General features: G+C 38.7%; 1 protein-coding gene across 3 annotated transcripts in view; it reads left to right on the forward strand.

The window, feature by feature from the left end:
• Positions 1-24,893, forward strand: part of KAT2B (lysine acetyltransferase 2B) — a 48,301-nt gene extending 23,408 nt beyond the window's left edge. For all 3 annotated transcript variants that reach the window (XM_074838684.1, XM_074838698.1, XM_074838691.1), the window contains 12 exons: positions 73-179; positions 1,840-1,965; positions 4,277-4,413; positions 5,825-6,033; positions 9,988-10,114; positions 13,723-13,833; positions 15,411-15,554; positions 18,378-18,492; positions 19,290-19,326; positions 19,643-19,706; positions 19,804-19,888; positions 22,916-24,893. In XM_074838684.1, the coding sequence (XP_074694785.1) occupies positions 73-179; positions 1,840-1,965; positions 4,277-4,413; positions 5,825-6,033; positions 9,988-10,114; positions 13,723-13,833; positions 15,411-15,554; positions 18,378-18,492; positions 19,290-19,326; positions 19,643-19,706; positions 19,804-19,888; positions 22,916-23,109 (1,456 nt within the window). In that variant the 3' untranslated portion in view covers positions 23,110-24,893. The remainder of the gene's footprint in view (positions 1-72; positions 180-1,839; positions 1,966-4,276; positions 4,414-5,824; positions 6,034-9,987; positions 10,115-13,722; positions 13,834-15,410; positions 15,555-18,377; positions 18,493-19,289; positions 19,327-19,642; positions 19,707-19,803; positions 19,889-22,915) is intronic.
• The last annotated feature ends 389 nt before the right edge of the window (positions 24,894-25,282 follow it).

Consider the following 25,282-nt stretch of genomic DNA (forward strand, 5'->3'; position numbering starts at 1 on the left):
ATGCTTATTCTGAAAAAGAACCTGTTTTGAATGGTCCTATTAAGTTAATATTTCACCTGGTTTTGTGCCTAGGTTTCTGTCGATGCTGGAAGAAGAAGTGTACAGCCAGAATTCTCCCATTTGGGATCAGGATTTCATGGTGTCTAGTTCCCGAACTGGCCAGCTGGGAATCCAGACAGGTAATTTGCGTTTAGTGATGGGTTAGGGAGCACCTGAATATAAAGATAGACCTGTACAAGTGATGAATTCTAAGGAAAGAGACTTAGATATGCACCTTTATAAATAGCAGGCTATACCAAAATCAGTCTGCCTCAAGTAAGCACAGGTGTCTGACTCTCTGGTGCTTCCTCGTATAAAGATCCCATTTTGACAATGAAATCCAGCTAATTGAAGGTGCCAGTGGAGCAGGCTGGGTGCTGAGGCAAGTCGCCTGAGTATTCAAGCAGCACAAGTGCACTCGGTGTGGGCAAGTGAGAATGGTTAGTAGGTAAATGGCTGCGGTGGGTCACCTGCTGGACAGTGGTCCCCTCACGCAATGACCCACTCCAGTCCTCTGACTCCAAAGCAGTAGGGAAGTAGGGACCTTCCACATCAGGTGTCCCATTGCCTTTGTACACATGCCTCTGATTTCCTTGGGATTTTTTTATAGCTTTTCCTGGCTTTGTTTCTTATTTGTGTGCCTCATCGGCTATTCTGCAGCTTTATTCACTTTTCCTCAGTTAGGGTACATTGCAGGGGTACAGTGATGATGGTTGTCTTTCATTTTCCTCTTCTCCTCTACCTTTCTGCTCAAAAGTATTTAAAATCCATCTATGCAGCTCAGAGGTTGACTTCAATTTTCAGGTATTTAATTCAATATTTTGTAACAATTCAGTATTTTGAAATAATTATTGATTATCAGTTGACAAAACCGTTGTGTCAGCACTTCATCTGATAGTGAATTCCTGGAGCAGTAGTGAAATTTCACTGCCACAGATACAGGCTTTTTTTGTGAGAAATTCCTGGTCTGCACCATGAACTTATGCCTCAGGCACAAGTTCATTTCATCTCAAAAATCATGTTGCTCTCAGAGTTCATTCTGTCATGTACATTTCTGCAGTGCTTCATCTTAATGTGCACCTCTTAAGCCCTGGATTCTTGGCATGAATGTGGCACAAAAGAGCTGTTGCTGGTGATGACACCAGCATAGAGGCATGCAAAGAGAAAGACTGCAGGTGTCCAGACTATGAGCTATCACCTCAACCCCCTGTCTGCCTGCCAAAAGTCCTGACACAAATGAAAACTGGATGATTTGGGATGAATTTTTTTTTATTTATTTTTTAAATATTAGAGAGACATGGTAGTCTGTGGCCTTTTAAAATAATAGTTTCATCTTCTTAACTGGTGCAACAACTTCTCCCTTTATTGAGTTTGAGTTGTCCAACCAGTCTTTGGACACTGTTAAAGTGGACAGCTGAAGCTGAATGATGAGATTTTGCTTTTCAATAGACGCCCTACAAAAAGCCTTTTCATGAAGATAAATGCCAGCAGGCTTGGCAGGTATGTGGAGGAGGTTTGTTTTCTTAGCTTATGCTCAGCACTGCAGAATAGTGAAGCCTGATATTTGCAACCTCTGTCATCCAGCAGTAATATAGTCACTCATTAGGTAGAAGTTTAGAAAAATATGTTGAGATGAAGCTTTAATGTCTCTGTTTGCGAACTGGTAGCATGTTCTTTTGCACAGCGTTAGCTGTTACTTCTCAGGTGGTGGGTGTGAAGTTGGGTCCATCATTGTGACAGTCAGCACTGTAATGGGTTCCATTCCTGATTTTTTTGTGTTTGCCTTTTATGCCATTGCAGTTATCAGTCCTCCTCCTGTTGCAAGATCTGTTTCATACAGTGCAAGTCCTTCATCTCTGGAGCAACCCAACAGTGGGAATATGAGTCCTGCTTGCAAAGTTTCTTCTGCCCTTGACCCAAACCTAGGTAACAAAGGGGGAGAATTGCTTTTTGGCTTCTGTCACTGTTATCAGCAAGCAGTTGCAGTATATGGTGACCATTGCCTTCATTCTGCAATAGTGACCTTGAGGTGTTTTTGCTAAAAGACATGCACACACATACTTTTTCTCCACTATGGTAATGTTTAACCAGCAGAAATGGCAACTGTATTTGAAAAAAAATAAATTGGTTTGTTTAAATTAAATTTAAATGGGGAAAGGTCTGCTGTGTCAGAGATTGTTGAAAAACACTTTACTTGGAGTACATGTATTATGGGCCATGAAAAAAGGTTTCACTTAAAAAAAAAAAAAAAGAGTAGAAGAGGCCATTGCATTTATTTTTTTTAATCTTTCAAGGTACTGAAATTGCATATATTTGAGCAATAAAGAAAAGCACAAACATAGCAACTAGGTTAAATGTAAAACCTGAATGAGGTCGGGTTAAAAAAAAATTGGGGGAAAAGAAGTTGCCAAATGCATAAATTCTCCTAATAAATCCTTTTTCAAACACCTCAGGATTAATGAGCCTGTCAAAAGACTTTGTAGGTCAGAGAGATGATCACGAGCTTATGAAAGTAAGTCCTCAAGGAAGTGGAAAAAGCTAAATAAATTCTTAGCCTCGGTGTTTGCTACAGAGGAACTTAAGGTGGCTCCTAAACTGCAGCTTTCTTTGAGGGACAAGTTGGGAAATGGTCTTAGAAGTGGGAATGAGTAGAAGATTTTTTTTTTTTATTACAGATCAGCAAACTGAGTAGTAAGTAATCACTAGAAAGATTACATTTTTTTGATAGTTTGAAAAGAAATACGGAAATGACAAACTAACTAAGTTGGGCAGCTGAGCAGTCATTGGAATTGCCCTTGGCACTACAGAACTGAAACACTACAGATGCAAAGCTAGTTTTTAAAGGGGTTCTAAGAGAATTCAGAAAACTGTCAATTGCAAGTCTCCTATATCAGACAATTAGAAGAAACAATAATAAACTGATTAAGGATGGAATGAATAAATATGTCAGTAATGTGATGCATGGAAATTCAGTGTGCCTTTTGTAGAACTCATGACTTGTACATATCTGTGAAGGAATTGTTCAGCATTTGGAAAGGGTTTTGAGTATGTGGATTTCCAAAAGGCTTTTGACAAATAGCTTCAAAAAGTTCTGTTTTAAAAAAAAAAAATTAATCCCTTAGGAAATAAGAAGGAAGGTCTATTCACATATGAATAACTGTTTAAAAAGTAAGAAACAAAGAATAGGAATAAAAATTTCCACAATGAAGGGAGGTTAACAATAAAATCACATTGTTAAGAAAACAATTGTACTGCTTGAAAGTCTACTTGAACGGTTTTATCCTCATATATTTAGAGTGCTATAGCTGTGGGAAAACAATCTGTACCATATGTGTAAAATAGTGGGCATAGTGGGCCCTAAACTACCTGGTTGTTTCAGAAAGAGGATCTTAAAGCCATTGTGGATTTTCCTTAGGGGGGAAAAAAGCCCCATCAAACCCACAAAACCAAGCTAACATCTCACTGCTAAGTGCTGATCACAAAGGCAAAATTCTGCATCCTGGCTCTGATCTTTAGCAGATCTGTAGGGAAAAGATACAGGAACAAGTTAACCATGGAGTGATATTCCTGTTTGTATGCTTTCCTAGTATTTGGCAGTTTGCTGCTTGAATAAATCCTGAGCTAGCAGCTGACTCTATCAGTATTATTGTACCTCTACTAGTCCTTGGTGGACTCTTCTTTCCTGAATGTAACTAGTTGCTTTTGCTATATTACATGTTGGTCTGCAGTTAGTAGGTATATTTTCATTTTGAAACTTTATATAGATTTTCTAAGTCAAATATGTATGACATGTCAGACTGTATGTGCTGCTTGGTTTACAAAAAGGGTGAAGGAAATCTATACTGGATACTTAATTGCAGTGAATCCCAAAACGTGATTTTATGTTAGCCAGAATTATGCACTATTTGTGTGTTGAGAACTGACCTTCCAAGATAGCAATACAGAGGTTCACTGCAGATGATGCTGAAGCAAAAAGAAAAAGCAAATATTTTCACTGTGACTTTACGGAGGTATGGGAGAAGGAGAGGTATATTAATCTTGTTTCATGCTAATATCCCAGTGCTGCAAAGACAAAAATGTAGCAGTGGTAAGTATTGTTCATATTTCATTTATTTCTCTTTCTCCCTTTCTATAGGGATTTGGGTTTTTTTATCCAAAACTTGGTGTACAAACTAAAGAATAGTGCTAGTCTGTGGCAGTTTGGTTGTTTCTAATTTGTCCTGGTTTTGTTTTATAGGGGAAAAAAGAAAAAATAATGAACCCTATTCTCTGGAGGATTCCAAAAGACCAAGGGTTGTAGGAGATATTCCTATTGAATTAATCAATGAAGTCATGTCAACAATTACAGATCCTGCAGCAATGCTGGGGCCAGAGGTGAGAAATGTATAGCCTTGGTGTTGCAAATGGTCTGTAAATGGTCTGTTTTTAATAAATGTTCCACATGGATAGAGTATGATAAGCTAAGAGTCCACAAAATTGACCATGCTGTCAATGAGAAAAATAGAACCTTTCAAAGAGTATGATCATGAGCAAAAAATATTGATGAAATGCATCACTAACATGAAGAATAGTTCTACATTTTTTTAATGCATTGTGTACTGTCTGCAAAGAGAGTTGGATACTAGTGATAGTAAAAAAAATAGAACCCATGTTATCTTTCAAGGTACTTCTGTTAGAGAACAGTTTCAGAGTATGCTTTTTATTGTTAATCGTAGATGTAGCTCATAAGACAAGATAAATGGGGTTCAAATATTGCAGCAGAATGAAAGATCCAAAGTTTAAAAACTTCTGTCTAGTGCAGAAGGGCTGATCTAAACAGTTATTTGCTCTGTCTTCCACAGTTGCTCTTTTTTTTCTGCTGGAAGAGAAAAACAAACAGAATTGCAGAATTGTGCCATGTACAGAATTGCACACTTTTGTTTTTTTGGCTGACTTTTCCTCCTTCTGTTCCCTTCGCCAGGCTATGCTTTGCCAGCAGCTCTTGTTTGCCAAGGTTTAGCTAGAGGCTGCTGAAGATTTGGAACCACCTACATTTCTTAGTCAAACTATATACTGTGACTGATGGCTCTGCATATTACAAATGCTGTGCCAGTCTGGCTGTTGGGGCTGGCAGTGACTAGAAACCTAGCAGCCAAACTTTGATCTAAAAAGTAAACAGTATGTGCATGCAGAGATGTTTTGGCATTGTAAAATGATCCTGAAAAAAAAGTTAAATAATTTGTCTTATTTTCATCTACATTCAAATATATGGATACAATTGCTAGATATGTAACAGCAAAATCAGTAGGAATTAAAACGTTCTTTTTAGGCTTTTATGATAGTGGCATAGATAGCGGAAAGCACTACGAAAATGAAAAAATATGACTTTGCCTGCACTGCCATTAAAATATGTGATTTGCAGTATGCGTAGGCAAATCCACTACTTTTGTCCAAGCTGGCTAGACTAAAGAAAATATGAAGACTTAGTGGCATAGACTTCAACTGGATGAATGCTGTCCCCTGAGAGATGTTGGATCTTTTTGAGTCATAACCATTGCTGTTGTTACCTAATCTGTACCAAAAGAAGTTTGAATATGTCTTTGTACACTGCAGTATAGACTTATTATATCCAGCTTACTTGATGGTGTCAGTTCTGCTAAAACAAGATAACCATTTTCAGCTCTATTCTTGTAAAAAGGTGGCTTGGCAAAAAGAGGGGGTTTTGACTGTTTGTTCCTTAAGGCTGTTCCATCAGAGGATGTGAAATCTCCAAAATGTGATTTTGTTCCTCTCTTGTGTGGCACAGACCAACTTCCTCTCGGCGCACTCAGCCCGGGATGAGGCGGCGAGGTTGGAGGAGCGCAGAGGGGTGATCGAATTCCACGTGGTTGGCAATTCCCTGAACCAGAAACCCAACAAGAAGATAATGATGTGGCTGGTTGGTTTGCAGAACGTGTTCTCCCATCAGCTGCCTCGCATGCCTAAGGAGTACATCACACGCTTGGTCTTTGATCCGTGAGTATCGTTGGAGAGGGGTTTGGCGGGTGAGATGAAGAGAGCCTGGTGTTGCTTGCAGGCAGCAGTGTAGGAAGGGGCCAGCTGAGGTGGTGTGGAAGGCAGCCCTGCCTGTGTTATCCTTTTCCCAGCTTTTCAAGCTCCCATAACTCCTGGCCAATCTAATTGGATTGTACCCAAACACTATCTCGGTGGCTGTATTAATGACAAATTGTTGTACAACTGTGGTGGATTGACCCTTGCTGGATGCCAGGTGCTCACCAAGCTGCTCTGTCACTTCCCTTCCTCAGCTGGACAGGGGAGAGAAAAATACGACGAAAGGTACATGGGTCGAGATAAGGACAGGGAGAGATCTTTCACCAGTTACCGTCATGGGCAAGACTTGACTTGGGGAAAGTTAATTTAATTTATTACAATCAAATCAGAGTAGGATAATGAGAAAATAAATACTAAATCTTAAAACACCTTCCTCCCCCGCTACCTTCTTCCCAGACTTAACTTTGCTCCTGATTTTCTCTACCTTGTCCCCCCCAGTGGCACAGGGGGATGGGGAATGGGGGTTGTGGTCAGTTCATCACACATTGCCTCTGCCGCTCCTTCCTCCTCAGGGAGAGGACTCCTCACACTCTTCCTCTACTTCAGTGTGGGGTCCCTCCCACAGGAGACAGCCCTCCATGAACTTTTCCAACATGAGTCCTTCCCACAGGCTGCAGTTCTTCATGAACTGCTCCAGTGTGGGGTCCCTCCCACAGGAGACAGTCCTGCACGAACTTCTCCAAGGTGGGTCCTTCCCAGAGGCTGCAGTTCTTCATGAACTGCTCCAGCGTGGGTCCCTCCCACGGGGTGCAGTCCTTCAGGAGCAGACTGCTCCAGTGTGGGTCCCCCACGGGGTCCCAAGTCCTGCCAGCAAACCTGCTCCAGCGTGGGGTCCTCTCTGCATGGGGCCACAGGTCCTGCCAGGAGCCTGCTCCAGCGTGGGCTTCCCACGGGGTCCACAGCCTCCTTTGGACATCCCCCTGCTCCAGCATGGGGTCCTCCCTGGGGTGCAGGTGGAGATCTGCTCCACTGTTACCCTCCATGGGTGCAGGGCACAGCTGCCTCACCAGGGTCTGCGCCACGGGCGGCAGGGGAATCTCTGCTCTGGTGCCTGGACCACCTCCTCCCCCTCCTCTTCACTGACCTTGGTGTCTGCAGGGCTGTTTCTCTCACATATTTTCCGTCCTCTCTTCACTGCAGTTGCCCAGTTGCGCAGCAACTTTTTCCCCTTCCCAAATACGTTATCACAGAGGTGCTATCACCGTTGCTGATGGGCTTGGCCTTGGCCAGCAGCAGGTCCGTCTTGGAGCCGGCTGGCACTGGCTCTGTTGGATATAGGGGAAACTTCTAGCGGCTTCTCGCAGAAGCCACCCCTGTGGCCCCCAGTTACCAAAATGTTGCCATGCAAACCCGGTACAGGAATGTGGGCCTGCAGGGAAGGCTCCTACCTACCTTGGACTTTTGAAGGTTAGAACTGAAAGTCAGAAAGTAATTACAGTGCTTATTAGTGGTTTCCAGGCCCATACTAACTTGCAGGCTGCTCCATCTGTCTGTGGCGATCATGAACCAAATGGCAGCAGAGACTGAAGTTTTTCAATGAGAAGAACTTATGGGATTTATGAAGAACAGCAGCATATAAGTCAGCATGGGAGAAATCACTCCTCATGCAAGGACATTGCTTTTCTCTTTATCGGTGCAAGTTTCCTGTCTTGCTTTGGGTGCAACTGTACACCACAGGCACATGAAAAGAGATACATCGGCTGTAGCAGCATCCACAGGTTGCACATGGTACTCCACCTACCCTAGTGTCCCGACTGAATTGTGTCTCAGCTGCCAAAGCATGAAGGGAGGTTCTCAGAAGTGTCCACCTTTCCAGCATTGTGTTTCCTGCAGAGTGTGCTTCCTTTCGTCCAGTATGTTCTCCCAGAATTTCTGCCTCTGAACGATCCATGTCCAACGATAGCCTAGGGGTTTGCTGTACTGACTGTAGCACTTCACGGTGGAGGATGCCTGTGGGCTCATTGTTGTGTGTCAGCAGACACCCTGAGAAGCTCTGATTGAGCTAATTGCAGCCAACAGTGCAGCCTGGTTTGTGGAAGAGCCTTTCTCCACCACCAGTGATACTGGCCTCTGTCTTTGTGCCCGGTATTATAGGTGAAGCAGTTATGAAAACATTTCTGGAACCATTTCCTCTGCTTTTAGGCTCAGTAACATTCCTTGACAATACTCTCAGTACTAGCAAATGCTGCTGTTGCCAGGTCTGTGCCATCCCTGAAGCACAAACAGCACAGTACTGGGGACTGTTGGACAGGACTTCAGTCTCCAGGCACAGGACACTGATCTTGGCATCTTCTTCTAGGTTCTTCAGAGGGGAACAGCACTTGTCTTGTGAGGGCCAGCACCATTCCGGACTCTTTTACCTCTCCTTTGTGGAGATAAGCACTGCTCCATTGGGAGAACAAGGCAGCATCAGGATCTTGTCTGAGTTAAGGAGCCCTAGCAGCACTGCAATCTCAATCAGAAGCTATTGGTTGAAAAAGCCAGGTTCCCTCACAACCGAACATCAAAGCAAAATTCTGAACTAGTGGTGTTGAGTCATGGCCTTCTCCCATATTTCTTACTGAGAAAGACTCTTCTAGTAGGCTGAGAGGAACTGCTGGTAGTTTAAGTGCTCTCCAGTATAGTTATTTGTCTGGAGAGTGGTCTGTGCTTGAGAAAGAGGTATTGCTACAGCAAGAAAATGCCCTCTTTTATGTGCCTGAGGCAAACAGTTGACCCAAAGGAAGTGAAGTACATTGCCTGGACAGCTCAGAGTACCCCAGCATCTGCTGCAAAACTCCAGGGACACACACTGGGGACATATGCTGGGTAGTGGGTACGCACAAACCTATGTCAAGTGTGAGATACTGGAGTCCAACAGTTCTCTCCCCAAATTTCTTTCAGCTATTACATTACTTATCACCTTTAATGTTCTTATTTCTGAAATGGCCATCCTTACTGAATCATGTTGCTTAAACAAATCAACATGAGTAAACAAAATTAACAGTTCAAGCTACTACATTGCTGCTGTCATTCCACAAGTAAAAGCACCAAGAAAAAGAATAGTATATAAAATGTATAAAATCTCCTTCAACGGTGGCACATAAAATATAACTACTCTTCAGACTACCTTTTTTGTAGGGCTCACTTTTGGCACCAACCTTTCCCCCCAAAAGATATCTTCTGTAAATTTACTGTATACAATTTATATGGTACAGTGTATTGAATAGTCTAGAGAACAGGTGCAGTGTATATCTTTCCAGACCTTGAGGATTACACTAAAATTCTTAATTCTTAATACAAGAGTTCAGATTGCACCTTGTTATGTCTTTCCTGGCAGTCAACGTAAGTGCAACAGAAATGGATATTTATTCTGGTCTTGATTCCACTAGGAGTGGGTGATTAGAAATAAGAAATATCATTTCTTGCTTCATCAGCTGCATTTGAAACTGATAGCTTAGCTATAGAGACATGCAAGGAAACAGGAATCCCTTAGAAAGGACTTGCTGTCCTGTAACTCCATTAATTTCTAATTCAGTCAGGGTAAAATCATCCTGAGAACTATACGATGGCATAACTGTCAGCAGTAGATTCAATGAAAGCAATACAACTCTTATTTATTGGACATTATGCTAGTATCTAGGAGTACTTGTCAAGGCCAGGACCTTGCTGCATGAATGATGAATTTTATGGTAAATTTAAAGCATGATGTTAAAATAGCAACTCTTCTGTAGATACAAGCAGCTAACTTAACAGAGACATATACAATTGCATTAGCATCATGGAAAGAAGTGAATCAAGTTTCTGAAAAAAGGAAGGTAATGGCACTTTATGTACTATGTACATGAATTAAAGTGACTGTTATTTTTGTCTACTCAGGAAACACAAGACTCTTGCATTAATAAAAGATGGTCGTGTTATCGGTGGTATCTGCTTCCGGATGTTCCCCTCCCAAGGATTTACGGAGATTGTTTTCTGTGCTGTGACTTCCAATGAGCAAGTCAAGGTAAAAATTATTCTCTATTAGAGTTTATTAAATGTATTTGAGTCTTATTCACTGCTGCATATGTTCTTAATTTTGTTAGTCACATCGAATATATTGCTGAGTTGCCAAACAGAAACTGAGTTTGAAAGATACAGTGATTCTGAATATAATACACAAAAACTAAACAAATGTGCAGATTTAGAATCATCAGCATAATAGCAGCATTATTTGTAATTAATTAAATAAATAAAACCTTTCTCAACACAACAATAGTGGCCAGTAGTCTCCCATTGTTGGACTATTCCTTCCTCGTCTTCAGCAATTGCCTCTCTGTATAGTCTAACACCTCGTGGTTGACTGAAATAAGTATTGCTTGTGTGTGACAGTAATTTGTGTTCAATCACTTTGTGGCATTACATGACTTCAATCAAAATGAGATATATCAAAAAAATAAGGTATAGTTTTGCATCTCAAAATAAGCACATGGTCTATTCTGTACACTCTTTTTTGAGTTAATTTCACAAAATGTTCTCCGAGTGTTGAGAATTAGCAGCTGTGTTGAAAGAACATAGAGCACTGAATACAGGAGATTCTCCTGCTTTCCCAGGGACTACAGGTAGATCTAACTATGACCATCTGATACAGGGTTTTGCCTTTAGATGGTGCTGTAGCTTTATGTTTTTCAGTTGAAACTGTTAGAGCTGAGATGTGGGTTAATTCAGAGTTTGTGGCAGTTGAACATGCAGAGATTGTGTGCCCTGTTTTGAAGGGAAGAGCTCTGAGTGAGGAAGGGTAACACAGTGGGATTGAAAGCCTGTGACAGCTGTTAGTACTTGGGTTATATTTGATTTTATTCAACTCTGGTGTTAGAGAGGAACACTCCCCTGCACTTAGCAGTGGCCTGTCATAAAAGTATCCAAAGTGTTTTAGCAAATACAAACAATAATGGAATATGCTTAAGTTATGTCTATTCTGAGCTTCACTAATTCGTAAAAGGTGTTTTCATTCTACTAAAACAACCAACTGCACTACACAAGTTAGGCTCCCAAAGGTGCGTTGTGATTCTCTAGGAATGACCTTTCCAAATATAATAGAGCAAATACATGTGACCCATTGGAGTGCCTCCTAGGTTGCATATGCACACATAATGCACAATTTCTGCTGTTACCCTCTGGGTGCCTTTCTGTATCAGTTGACTATTTCTGAAAATTTGCCTTCCCATGTTCCTATCTGAGGAAGGTGACCCCTACCAGCAGGTAACTGAGAAAAACTTAGTGTTCACCCATGAGTGAACTGCCGACTCTTGGGAAAGATAAATGCCTATTTTAATTCAATTTAAGTCTGGACTAAGAAATATGGGTACTGTTTTCCTTTATATGTGATATTTAAAAGTTGGATTGTTTTTGAGATAGTTTGATTCCATGTTACAAAATTATTTTAAATTTTACTGTACAGGGCTTAGTTTCCTTTTAGGATTGTTAGACTTTGGCAAGTGTTTGTGAGAATGAATAAATCCTGTGAAGGTTATAAAAATAATAGGTCAGGAGAAAATGTTTGATATAATTGCTGGAATTTCTTTGAGACACAAAGTTGACATTTTTTGTCAGAGATTAGATGCTTTAGAATTACTGGAATGAATTGCAGTGTTTCAGGTGTAAATAAAATATCAGTGTCTCATACACTGTTCATTTCACCCTGCTGATGAAAAGGGAAGTGAGGAGCTTGGCTAGCTCATGTACTGCTAGCTTGCATTTTTTGTTAAAAATTTTGGTTCAGAGTTTTTGTCCTCTTCAAATAATTTGAGAACACAAATTTGCAATTAGAAAGTGTCTTCATTATCCTGAGCACTTCTGAGTTCTGATAAATGCTGTACCACTTAACGTGTCATCAGTTCATAGAATCACAGAATGGTTTGGGTTGGAAGGGATCTTAAAGATCATCTCATTCCAACTCCCTGCCAAAGCCGCGTCCAACCTGGCCTTGAACACTGCCACGGCGGGGGCAGCCACAACTTCTCTGGGCAATCTGTTCCAGGGTCTCACCACCCTCACAGGGAAGAATTTCTTCCTTATATCTAATCTAAATCTACCCTTTTTCACTTTAAAACCGTTACCCCTCATCCTATCATGACACTCGCTGATAAAGTGTCTCTCCCCACCTTTCCGGTGGGCCCCCTTTAAGTACTGGAAGGCCTCTATAAGGTCTCCCTGCAGCCTTCTCTTCTCCAGGCTGAACAACCCCAACTCTCTCAGCCTGTCCTCACAGGGGAGGTGCTCCAGCTCCCTGATCATCTTCATGGCCTCCTCTGGACTTGCTCCAACAGTTGTTGAACCACTTCTTTGTATTTGGTGCAATGCATGATATGTGCCACTTTAACAAGTGAACATGTGGCTTTAAGAGCTTCATCAAATTCAGAAGTACTTATGTTTACACATATGAAGTCTTAATTTCACATGTGAGCTCTGAATACAAGATGCTCTAAACACTAGCTGGAAAGGAAGGACTAATACGCAGTTTGTACTTAGATTAGTAGGATTTTAAAGAAAATGTGTCACTACTAGGTTTTTTTTGTATTGAGCTTCAGCACTTACCAAACTTGCTTTTATCTGGCTATTTCCATGTTTGGAGCTATTAAATTGTGAATTAAATTGGAATTTTTCTGGCTTATGTACATAAGTAAAGATTTCCCCAGTTTTCAAGAACAGAATACCCAGAACAATTCCATGTATATTTCTGTAAGTGTCCAGTTAGTCTCCATGATGTTAAAATTGGAACATATGCAGCAACAACACATTATTATGGGCTTTTCCACCTATTTTACATTTCTTCATCTCACAGCAGAAGGGGAAGGCTATAGCTTACTTGGAAATGTGAATAAATGGAACCTTTTGTTTACTTTGGGAATGAATGAAAATGGAAATTATTCCTGTGTGCAGTCAGGAGGCATAGCTATTTATTTGATTGTGGACTCAGTAATTTTCTGCTGCTTATTATGGTAATAACTGTTTCGCTATTCCCTTTTATGCCCTATGATAAATTCAGATTATAAATCCTTTGAGGCAGAGGCTGTCTGCTGCAGGTGCACAGAGCACAGTAAAATGGAGATCTTGTCTCAGAACGGGTTCCTCTAGAAGGAGGCATTTTGGTATTCCTACTGCTTTGCAGTTTTGAGGTGATATGGCTAAGAAAGGATGCCCTATTAATACAATATATGTAGATTTGCTATTGGTGAAATATGTGATTATTAATAGTTGATATGTAACTTAAAAGGAAAAAAGTAATGTGTGCACCTTGAATTACAACTTCCAGAACAATGTACCTCTTTAGAGCTACGCTTTACCTCTAGAGAGAGTCTAGGTTTTGGTCTCTTTTAGATTAAAATTGAATCAGACACTAGAAGCTGCAATATTTTCTGTTCCCTTGTGGGTCACAAAGATACCCTTACAAGGCTGAAAACATTTTGGTCTTGGGTACACATCACCAAGTTAGTTATGAGAAAGTCTTTAAAACAGGATCTAGAGGAAAGGCGTCATTTTGAAACAGTCTGTAATAACCCTTGGTCCGCAGTTTCTAATATGTGCAATCCTCAAAGGCTTTGTAATTGCTTTTTCCTCATACATTTCACACAGGGTTATGGGACTCACCTAATGAACCATCTGAAGGAGTACCACATCAAACACAACATTCTCAACTTTCTCACATATGCAGATGAATATGCTATCGGCTACTTCAAAAAACAAGTAAGTCAACGTAAGAAATTACTTGGTGCAGGCAGTTAACATCTAACAGCGATGAACTAAACAACTAGATGTGACAAAATGGGTGGATAAAATGCATAGTGTAATTTTATGTGTATATTTTCTATCTGCAAAATATGCTGTGTGCATCTTGGGTAATGATATTGGCTTATATTGCATTTCACTTTGATGGAATCATCAGAATGGAGGTGTAAAGTATAACCTATAATTTGTCAAGTCTAAAAACCTGTTGAATATGGGTTGGCTACTTCTCCATTCATTCAATTCCTTCACTGATTCTATAAGAAGTGTAAAGAAGAACCAGACATACCTACAGCAGACTAGAACTTACCTGACCTGCGCTCACAGCTCCTCTTGATTTGAAGCATGAGGTTCAAGTTCAGGAAAGATTGTGATGTCTGATCTGTCAAATAGATTTAATAGATTAAACAGGTGTCAACTATCTGGTCAGACAATAGAGCGAAGATGGAGTCAGAGGTGTACAGCAATAGGACCAGAGGCAACGGACACAAGTTGGATCATGGGAAATTGCAACTAGATAGAAGAAAATTATTATTTTTTTCCTTCCTCTCCTAAGGGTGGTGAAATACTGGAAAATGTTGCCCAGAGAGGTTGTGGAATCTCTGTCCTTGGCAGTTTTCAAGACTGGACATGGCCTTGAGCAGCCAGATCTGATGAGACCTGCTCTGAGCAGGAATGAGGCTAGATGACCTCCTCAAGTCCCTTCCAACCTCAGCTCTTCTGTGATTCTCTATATAAAACCAATACAATTAATTCTTCACACATTCAAAATGAATAAATTCTGGGTTTGTGATACAGCTATTGGATCTGTGCAGACAGATCCTTTTTACATCTGAAATGTCCCTTCCCCAGTTTGAAGGTGCTCAGTCTCCATGTAAGTCTGAAGTCTTTGATAGTAAATTGTGAGGCAGAAGTCCTGGTTGGGTTCCTGGTTTTTACTGAGGTTTCATTACATACCACTGTAACATAAGAGTAAAATGCAGCCGAACGGAGTGTCCTACACTGTTTTTTATTGTCTTGGTTAATTCTTTTGTGGGTTTGTTTTTCAATTAACTTTTGAACTGTATGAAGACTGTAGTATAACTTTGGAACTTTTAATAGGATTTGTTACCTTATTTTTTCTCTTGAAATACAAAAGTAAAAAATAGTTTTTTCTGGCTATAAAGTTACAGTCATCTCATTGACTTCAACAGCAACTTTCCTTGACTAACAATTACAGGACTGGCATCCTTTAATACTAAAATAGAAAATTTTTGGAAAAATCCAGGAAATTTGTCCACAGTAAAAATCTTTTCCTCCATCTCTTTATCTGCCCTATCTCCCTTCTTTTCCTATATATATAAGCAATTAATTATTCTTGTATCAAGTGACTCTCATGAGAAGGTGTTTACAACACTACGAACCATGATCTCTTTCCATTGTATTGTCTATATTTTAACATTATGATGAATTTGGTTCTATATCATCACAGCACTTCAGTTAAAAGAAATGTAAAAGGAAAATGACATTATGACAACTTGAGTGTTTTTCTTCTTCAGGGTTTCTCCAAAGATATTAAAGTACCAAAAGCAAAATATGTTGGCTACATCAAGGATTATGAGGGTGCCACATTAATGGGATGTGAATTAAATCCAAGGATCCCCTACACAGAATTTTCTGTCATCATTAAAAAACAAAAAGAGGTAAAGGCTGAAATGAAACACTGAACATTGTCATCTATTCATATGTTTAGAAACAATTCAGTCAGTGCCAGGTTAGCTCTCTTCTTTGCTTTAGTGCTTAAAACATTGGAATGTATACTTTTATTAGTCAGAATAATTCTTTCATTCAAGTCCCAGTGCCATAATTTTGGAGTTGAAGCATTAAATTTTACCTTGCTATCTTTACAATAACAGAAATGTTGAAAAATACTGGTATTTTGAGGATTGTTTCATAGTTAAATTTTGTATTAGATGATAACTAAGCAAAATCTTGTGAGATTGATTTGTTCTGCAGCTATGTCAATCTTCTTCTTTTTCTGTCTTCTTTTTTTCCCCCAATGAGAGTAGTGTTCATTAGAGTGACTTTTGAATGGAGTGTTTATACTGCATGTCCTATATTTAACTTGAAAGAAAGAGGATTATTTTTTCTGCCACTGTTTTAATATACAAATCAAGGGTGGGCTGTCTGAAATTCCAGGCTGTCCCTCTTTGGAGTTTATGTGGGATGTTCTTTGTTTAGTCCATAATAATATTCCATATGATAAGGCAGTTTATCAGCAAAATAATTAAGATGTTTCCAGTTGTGTTTAAATACCTTCCTTGGTTTATAAAGAAATACAAATTACAAGGATAATTTGTCCTTTCAAGGTTGGTCAAATCTCATGACTTTTTATTTTGTTAAAGTGCTTCTTCATGAAACAGTCATCGTCCTTCCAATAGAACTATTTGGCCCATGCTTGCAGAACGACAGACAATATCTGAGTGCTATACATTTAGTTTACAAGGTTTCTTAACCTCACTCATTGGGAAGGTTTTCATATGTCCATACAACATAGATCATAAATTTTTCCCTTTCATTTCTACTTGGCTGGGTTACTCTTCAGATCCCAGTCTACTGCTGGGTATGTCACTCTTCCCTCAGGGATGGGATGTATTCAGGGTGGGTGGATAGTGGATGTATCTCTTGTAGCCTGTTACGTCTCGGGCATGCTGAACTGCAGTAATACACTTCTAGGCCCAAACCATCAACATGTCATTTTTGAAAACTTAAGTTAGTTTTTAAGATTTTGGCTCTGGGACTGCTTTTTCAGCTTATGTTATTTTCCATTCTTCACTCTCTCATTTGTTGGGATGTCCATAGAGTTTCAAAGCACTTGGAGACACTCCACTTGGAGATGGTCCCTCCAGACATCTCATGTCTACCATTATTAGAAAGCAAGCTGTTATTATACGCTGATCTATGCTGTTGTATCTTCTCTGAGAATAAATACATACACCTTTGGAAGCGCATTTTAGGATTGCCTGTTTGACACTCAGAACAGAGATCAGGCTTTTTATTCTCCCTGTTCCAAGGAAATCTTGAAATAGCCTTCACAGTCTGCAGCTTTATGAAGAATGTTCATTTGTCTGCTCAAATCAAAAGCAATGAAGATGATACGTGGACATAAGTAGAATTTTGAATGTTGACGGTATGGATTACGTACTGATTTGGTTTGCTGCTGGTATTGGCCAGTACTGGGCTCTTCTAGTCCTGTTCTTTTAGAAGTAAAGCTTTTCATGGGATCTAAGCTTTTATTTAAAGAATTAGAGTACGTGCCTATGGCTGCTAAGACCATGTCACCCAACACTGAGTACTGGTCACAGACCACTGTTTGTGAGTTTGTGCTGCCTATTTGTAACTCATTTACAGTCATTCTGAAAAATATGAAAAATCATTTTATGCAAAGCTTTGTGACCTGCTGACTTGTGAGTAGTCAGTGTTACTGATTGAACAACTTGTTTTAATCAAGAAGAGCCACTAGTTCCTAAATTATAAGAAGGGTTTAAGGTGCGTCTAACAATTAGTTTGAAAGTATTTTGGAATCTGGTGATGGTGCTGTTGTATATTGTATTTCTCTTAGCATTTGTAACCTCTGTTGAAAGAGAAAATACTATGTGTGGGGGAGTGAAGGTCCTTAAAAATAAAAATATGTCCATCTTTATTATTTCCAAAGAAAATAGTCTCTCAAACTGTGGTGGTCTGAATGGCTGTGCATTTGTTTACTCCTAGTTATGAAGTAAGGCATTTTGAAAGTGTCATATTCAGGACACATAAAGCTTAGGTAAGCATCTAAGTGTGTATCAAGAGCACCAAATCAAATTACTTAGAATTGAGGTAATGAGATTGCAAAGCAGAACAGAGTGTACCCTAGAACTGGAAAAGTCTTTCCTGGCATTTACAAGCTGAGTAGAATTTCAGTTCCAAAGAGTAGCATTCTGTCTTCCTCGAGAGAAAATCTTCAGTAAGAGTATCTCTGACTGGTATCTAAGCAACTTCTACAGTTTTATGGAGACTTTGAAGTGAACAGGTATTTCTAAAATTTTGGAATATGAACATATATGAGCATTGAAATATATGCATTCAGTATGTGCCTTGAAATTTCTGACCAGGCTGTGCTGAAGCAGTTCAGAAGCACCAGCTGTTAGAATTAGAGCCAGTTCCCAAACCTGCTTCCAGGAAATTTCCTTCCTTATCTCTGCTGCCACCTTCCCAGGAGCTGTGCAGTTTGTGATCAATACAGCAATCAATGGCTCCTTTTATTCCAGATTTGTACTTAAATAGGCAGCTGAGAGACTTGGTAGCCTCATCTGCAGGATTAATGTTGGGCCAGATAGCTCATGCCTGTAACCAGCTTCAGTGGATCTATCAGGACCGTAAGTTTAGGAAGTGAGAGTGTTTCTGTTCATCACAGGTTTTGCATTAATCCTCTGGGTTGCTTTTAAGCAAATAAATTGCTTTTTGTTTTTCCTGCTGCTTTATTACAGATCATTAAAAAGCTCATAGAAAGGAAACAAGCTCAGATACGAAAAGTTTATCCTGGCCTTTCTTGCTTCAAAGATGGAGTACGGCAGATTCCTATAGAAAGCATTCCTGGAATTAGTATGTATCAACCTCTTTCAACATAGAACAGAAGCAGAACAGCCCAAGAAAGGTCCAAGACTAGAAATACTGATGTAGTCACATCTTTTTTTTTTTATTTATTAAAATGTAATTGTTTTGCTCTGTTGATTTGATTTCTATGAAGATTGCTGTGTTTCCAGTACAATTGCTGTCTTTGAGACTTCCCCAAGGCATCCCAAGCTGATCCTCTTTTATGTATACGTGTGTAATTTTCTTTCTATGTGATCCCTCTTTGATTTGTATGGCAGTGTAGTCAGCAATTTCCCTCTGGCACCACTGTGATGCACTGCACTCCTGTACAAGGATGAGTTCTGTTCTATTCTGACTTACAAGACAAACCAGAATTAGAACATTTAAGTATCATCTTTTGGGGGATTTTTTTCAACTGCGCTTTCCTGCAATTTATTCTCTGTCCCTAGGGAATCAAATTGGATAACTTCAACATCATTATTCTTTACAGAGGTTGTGGTAAATTTGGCATCATTATTCTTTACAGAGGTTGTGGTAAAATATGTATTGAATTATTGAAAAAGTGTGTGTTTCATGTAGGAATATTTTAGAATCTTTTCAGCAATTTGGAGGAAGAGGCATGTAGGAAATTGAATGGGGCTGTAGGCTAGATGGTTGTGTTATTTATTAGGAGTCTCTTTTATTAAAAAAAAATTTACTGCAGCAGTAATGGCAGAAATGGCTTATCTTTTTAGAGTTGCAATAACTCAGTTAATGTTTTGACCTGCTGTAGTTCCCATGTAATCTCTCATGTATTTGATGTACAGGAGAGACTGGCTGGAAACCAAGTGGAAAAGAAAGAGGGTAAGTGCTGCACAATGTGAAATGATGAAGCAGTTTGGAGATTCCTTTGAGAAAAGTCTTTAAACAATGTCATTTGCTATTTCTGTCCATCCATTGGTAAATAGATAAATAATCTGCAAGGGATGAGTTCTTAAGTGGGTTTGGGGTTTGGGGGGGGGGGGTGGGGGGGTGTTGGTTTTTGGTGGTTTGGGTTTTTTTAAATTTTATTTCCATAAAGGGCTTGAAACTTTAGAGTTGCTTTTGGGTAAGATGCACATCATAGGAATGAAGATAAGGGATTCAAGCTAATCTTTTTGTATCCATATTTTCTTTCAAGTAAGGAGCCCAAGGATCCAGATCAACTTTACAGCACATTAAAAACCATCCTGCAGCAGGTGAAGGTGAGTGCTAGTTCTAGTTTACCTTCTGTAAAGATTTTTAAATGATTTGCAATATAGAGTTTCCATATTAGATACCTTACTTTTTTCTTTACCAAAGAGCCATCAAAGCGCTTGGCCCTTCATGGAACCTGTGAAGAGAACAGAAGCTCCTGGATATTATGAAGTTATAAGGTTTCCTATGGGTAATGCCATTAACATTTTTTAAGTATAGAGTTTAAAAATCTTTATATCTGGAGACATAGCAGATAAATTGTAATCCGATTGTTTTATGTTAAAAGATATATGTTGCTTGCAGCTCTGAAGTGCCAAGAGTACGATGCTGTCCTTTGAAATTTATGACTGCTTCGTGACCTTTGTGTAGAATCTGTAGTGTATACATGTGAAATCTTAGTATGCCCTAGAGAGCCCAAGGAAGCCCTTAAACAGTGCAGTCAGCTAGAAACTTTTCGGGACTGAGGTGATTTATGTGAGTTGTACAAATACATTCTTGTGTGTGGTAACTGGTCATTGCAGTTCCTATTGGTATGTTAAAAAATCTCTAGGCAAACTTTCAGGAACACCTGAGCATTTGAATTGCTTTAAAACAGATTTAAGCTTTCTAAATTACATAAAGAAAAACCTTTTCAAAAGTACAAGGGTTTTCTAAACTAAGTCTTAACAGTTTGCTCCAATTTAAGTTTAGGAAAACACTTCATGCAACTGATTGTAAGATAAAAGTTATCTTTGTATTTTAGAGCTGCAAGAGTTGTCTGAGGTGGTTGGTTTATTTATTTAGTTTTATTTTTAAATTGTGCAGCTATTGTTTATGCAGGATCACTTGCAAAGGGAAGTACACGACTGCTAATAATGTTTTTCTTTGCTTTTGACTGCTGGGTCATATAATTTCAACGATGATTCAGTGCTGTTCTAAACAGATGCTTGTTCTGATTTGTAGTGCAGAAGATTTAAAACTGAAATGCAATACCTCTACCTTTCTGATTACAGTTTCTGTACTTTTTAATGTTATTAGAGAATGAAATACAAGTTCATTGCAGGCTACTATCAATCAGTTTCTCAGAGAATAAAAGTGTTTGTTCATGTTGCACAGCCTCCTAGCCTGTGTATACCAATTTGGCTTAATGATTTTTTGCATTCAACTTATCGTTTCCCAATAGCAAATATATGTGTACTTTATAAAACAGCAGCCAGCTTCCTGTATCCCTGACACAAATGTATTTTCTAACAATGAAGAAAAAGAGTGTTGACACCCTCCCGTGGCAGAGTTTTCTCCGTCTGCTTTTCTGAGCAGAGGCTAGATCTCGATGGCTGTTTAATCTGAACAGTGGTTACAAAGAATTTACTGCTTGGGTTGGCAAACCCCAAGTAAGAATGTTGTTTGTCCTTTCCTTGTTCAGATGTATTACACTGGAGGTGGGGGCAGCACCTCTCATTTTAGGATTAAGCTGAGGTCTTTGGTTTAGTTTTGCTTTGTTTTTTTCAGCTAAGGAATCCAGCACAACTAAACCACATTTTGATTCATGACCAGCTTCTGCTTTCTTTCTTGCTTTCACTCCCAGTGTGTTGATACTGTACAAAAATCACTCAGACATAATTTCAATTAAAAAGAAACAGCATTGTCTTTTCTTATGCTATCACATACAAGATATAACATTTGTCTTTATGTTTGCATACAGAACTAAATTGTACAATATTTGAGAGGTATGGCTGTAGGTTTTTTTGACTAGCTCCTAAGGTCAGTTCTCATGTATAAACACTTTTTTCCCGTTTTAAGTGCTCTTTCTTTCAGCCGCTTATTTTCAAGAAATACTGGTTTGGGGTTCTTTCTCCTTTTCATCTGCAATACAAAAGCTGTATGGCTGAGTGACAGTTGGAGCCAAACTTTCACTGTAGTTAGAGGAGAACAGTTTAACTGAGCAGCCAGGCAATGTTTGGTTTAGGGTAAGCTGAACAGCCTTCTCAGTTGAGTACTATAATTAGACTATGGCTATCTAGTTTAGATGTAGGCATCTAAATTTCAGACATAGTGGGAGCTGAATGAACTTGCCCTTCACTAGTGTTACACAATATTTGGAAGAGGTATTTGAGAGCATCCATCCAACTTTTCGTGTATAATCCCCTCTTGTCAATTTGACAGGGTTTTTCTCTATTTTACCAAAGTCAAATCTCTCTTAAAAAAACCCAAAAAAACCCAAACCCCAACCCAACCCAAAAATACCCACAACTGCATTTTTAAATCTTAAGTTTTAAGGTTTAATTCCTTTGCATTAGAGGTCTGTGGTCTCTGCTTTCCTTGCAATACTTGTTGGCAGTAAGTCGTTTCCATTTCCACTGTTTGTAACAGTTTTGCAAAGGTGCTGCTGAAGCCTGGCTCAAGCATTCAAAAAAAAAAAAAAAAAGTTGTTAGAGCATCTGAGGTGAGAAAAGCCAAGGCATCCAGCACACCTTCCACTATTTCTGTTCCAGTACTCACTCCTAGAACACTTGTAATGTAGACAAAATTTTTAAATGCTTGATAAGAATTACTGGGAAAGCAACTGTGTGGAGAACACTGAGATGATTTACGTATTTTATGGATGACTGATTTTAGTATAAAGGAAAATATTTCTTAATGTTCTGTAAGTACAGATTTTGTATGATGCATTGAAAGCAGGAGAGATCTGTTCTCACATGACTTAAAAAGGGATACATAACCATAAACTTTGAAGATGTGATTAAAATATATGTAGAGCGTGGAACAAATTTAATCTTTTTTCAAAGCTGCAAGTACTGCTTGTAGTATAGACAGATATCTCTTCTCTGCTGTGTTCGCACAGAAGTGAGAATTTTAGGTTAACATACATGTTTTGTGATGTTTGAATTCTTTGCTTATACACTGCTAAGGCATCCTTCAGCAGAGCTAACAGTTTTGCTTCACAGAGCAGTTAGAGGAGTTAGGGACACCCAATACCCACTGAAAACTCAGAGAAGTATGAGAACACAAAACAATGCTTTAAGAACAAAAAATAAATTCTTACAGTGAAATATAACTTAGTTCCAAGGGCTCAATTGCTGTTGAAGTTAAAAAAGGGACCACACCTTAGGTAAAGGCAATTAGGAATTCCAAATCCTAGCTTTGCCAATTCATGTTAAATGGCAAATCAGTCTAAAGAGATATTGCATATGAAAAGTATTTGAATCAAACGCTGTTAATCTATTTTTCTTCTGTACAGATCTCAAAACAATGAGTGAACGACTCAAGAATAGGTACTACGTGTCTAAGAAATTATTCATGGCAGACTTGCAGCGAGTCTTTACAAATTGCAGAGAGTACAACCCCCCCGAGAGTGAATACTACAAATGTGCCAATATACTGGAGAAATTCTTCTACACAAAAATTAAAGAAGCTGGATTAATTGACAAGTGACACTGTCTTTTTTACAACCAAATAGCGTGCCTACTTTATAGGCAGGGGAAGCCGTTATATATCTGAGTTGTGGGACTTTAAGGTTTCAAGAAACTTCTGTTTAATACTTCGCACTTTTAAAAACCCTTTTAGTTTTGCAAACATGTATTATACTGAAGTTACAAAAATTATTTTATTAAAATGCTTTATAATGTATTTAATTACAGAAAATTTCTTTTGTGTGCCCATTACCGTATGTTCATAAGTTTATCAGCTACAGCCTCAGAAACCCCACAAAACATGTGGGAAATTGCACATGTTTGGAAATAGGAAGAAAATTTCCAGACAACAGATGTTATAGCTTACCTAATGCAGTATCTATTTGATAAAGTTTTATTATTTTTTTTTCCAGTAAAAAAGAAAATAGAAAGGGAAAACAACAGTTGGGGGGGTTCTGAAATACTTGTTTCTTTGTAGAATCTTTTTATAAGATGCTATTTTTTAAAAGAAACACTCAGCTGATTGAGAAGCTGTGAGAGAAGAGCAGCCAGTTATGAATAAAGACTGCCTGTAATCTTTGATAGATGCAAGTTTTTCTATTCATTTTGGGTTTTGATAAATATTTTACCTGCAAATTGTAATCTCATAACCACTATTTTAAAAAAAAAAATCTGGCTAGATGTGTAATGTCATAATGACTTGGCTTATGCAGGACATAAGTACCCAAAATAACTTCAGAGAATCTGATTCGCATATACTAGACAATTTCAATTGGCTTAGTAGAGTTAAGACTTTGATGCACTTCATGATCCGCCCTATTTACTACTCTTCACTGATAAATTCTTTAGATTATTCAGCAGAGATAAGCCTATTGTACACAAAAGAAGTCAACATATGACAGCTTCTAGGTTATGTACTTGGCTCTGTAGTAAACTGGATTTTTTACCAAGCTTTATTGTAAATGCTTATTAACTGTGATTATTTAGACCCAGGAACATATTAACATTTTACAACTCATGTTAGTATATCTTCAAATTGAGCACTTATATAATATATATTTTGCTGCTTACACTACATTTAAGAGGTACACCTAACTTCCTAATGGAGATCAGTACAGGCCAAAAAGTTGTCACTTGACATTTTCTAATTAGAGTTTGTAACTGTAAATTATGATTGCTTTTGTGAAAAAATGAATTTAACTTTCATTCTTGGTGTTTTATATTTACACTGGTAAAATTCAATAGTTATAAGACTGAAAAAACCCCAATCCTGTGCTGTGTTAAAGAATATATTCCTGCAAAATGCCTGTGCAACGTTAATTCACAAGTCAATTCAGCAAGTAGATGTCAGGAACTACCTGGAAGTAGCAAATGTGATACACAAGGTATTCAAAATGTTAACACTAGACTTGCCATAGTGTTTTGTATAAGATTAGTCTGACCTACATTTGGATCTATAACAAAGGTACAGTGAGTTTGGGTTTTTTTTTTAATAGCCAGTACTGATGCTATAATCCTGTTTTGTAGATTGGGCCTACAGATGCACCTGTTAAGCTTGGTATCCTGTGAAATTTTGTTATTTTCAGAGTAGATTTTCTTATTGTCTTTCAATCAGATTGTCTCTTCTATATTGAAACATTTGTTTTCTAATTTAAGAATTAATATTTTCATAGATACTGTGCAATAAAGTTACGGTAGGATATGTGGTTTTGCAAATGCTTTAACAGCTGATGAACTTTACATTTGTAAAATTAATATATTGTACTGGTACAGAATAGTTTTAAATTATATATGTACAAAACCCTACTTATTTTGGTCTCTTTTTTCATTAATTAGTTCTTGCACTACAAATATACACACGGAAGCAATTTCACAACTGAGAACAGTGAATCTACAAGACTGCAGTCAGTGCATCTTCCAGCTACACTAGGAAATAGACAAAAAAGCCCCTGAGTTCACCAGGGGCATGGTGTGCTAAGCTGAGCTGGGAATTCAGTGTGGAAAGCTGTGACCATTCCAAGTAGCATTCCCAGCTCCATACTGTGCTACAGTGCTGTTATTCCCATTTCCTCGGCATCTCAAACAATTCTTTGACAGCTGTTCAAGTTTTGATTTTTCACCTCAGAGCATGCTCATGCTGTTTTCTCATTTTTGTCTGCTAGAGTCCTTTATTCACAAGATACAATGTACATAGG

The sequence above is a fragment of the Strix aluco genome, chromosome 1 (genome assembly GCF_031877795.1).
Source record: "Strix aluco isolate bStrAlu1 chromosome 1, bStrAlu1.hap1, whole genome shotgun sequence".
In the NCBI taxonomy this organism is placed as follows: Eukaryota; Metazoa; Chordata; class Aves; order Strigiformes; family Strigidae; genus Strix; species Strix aluco.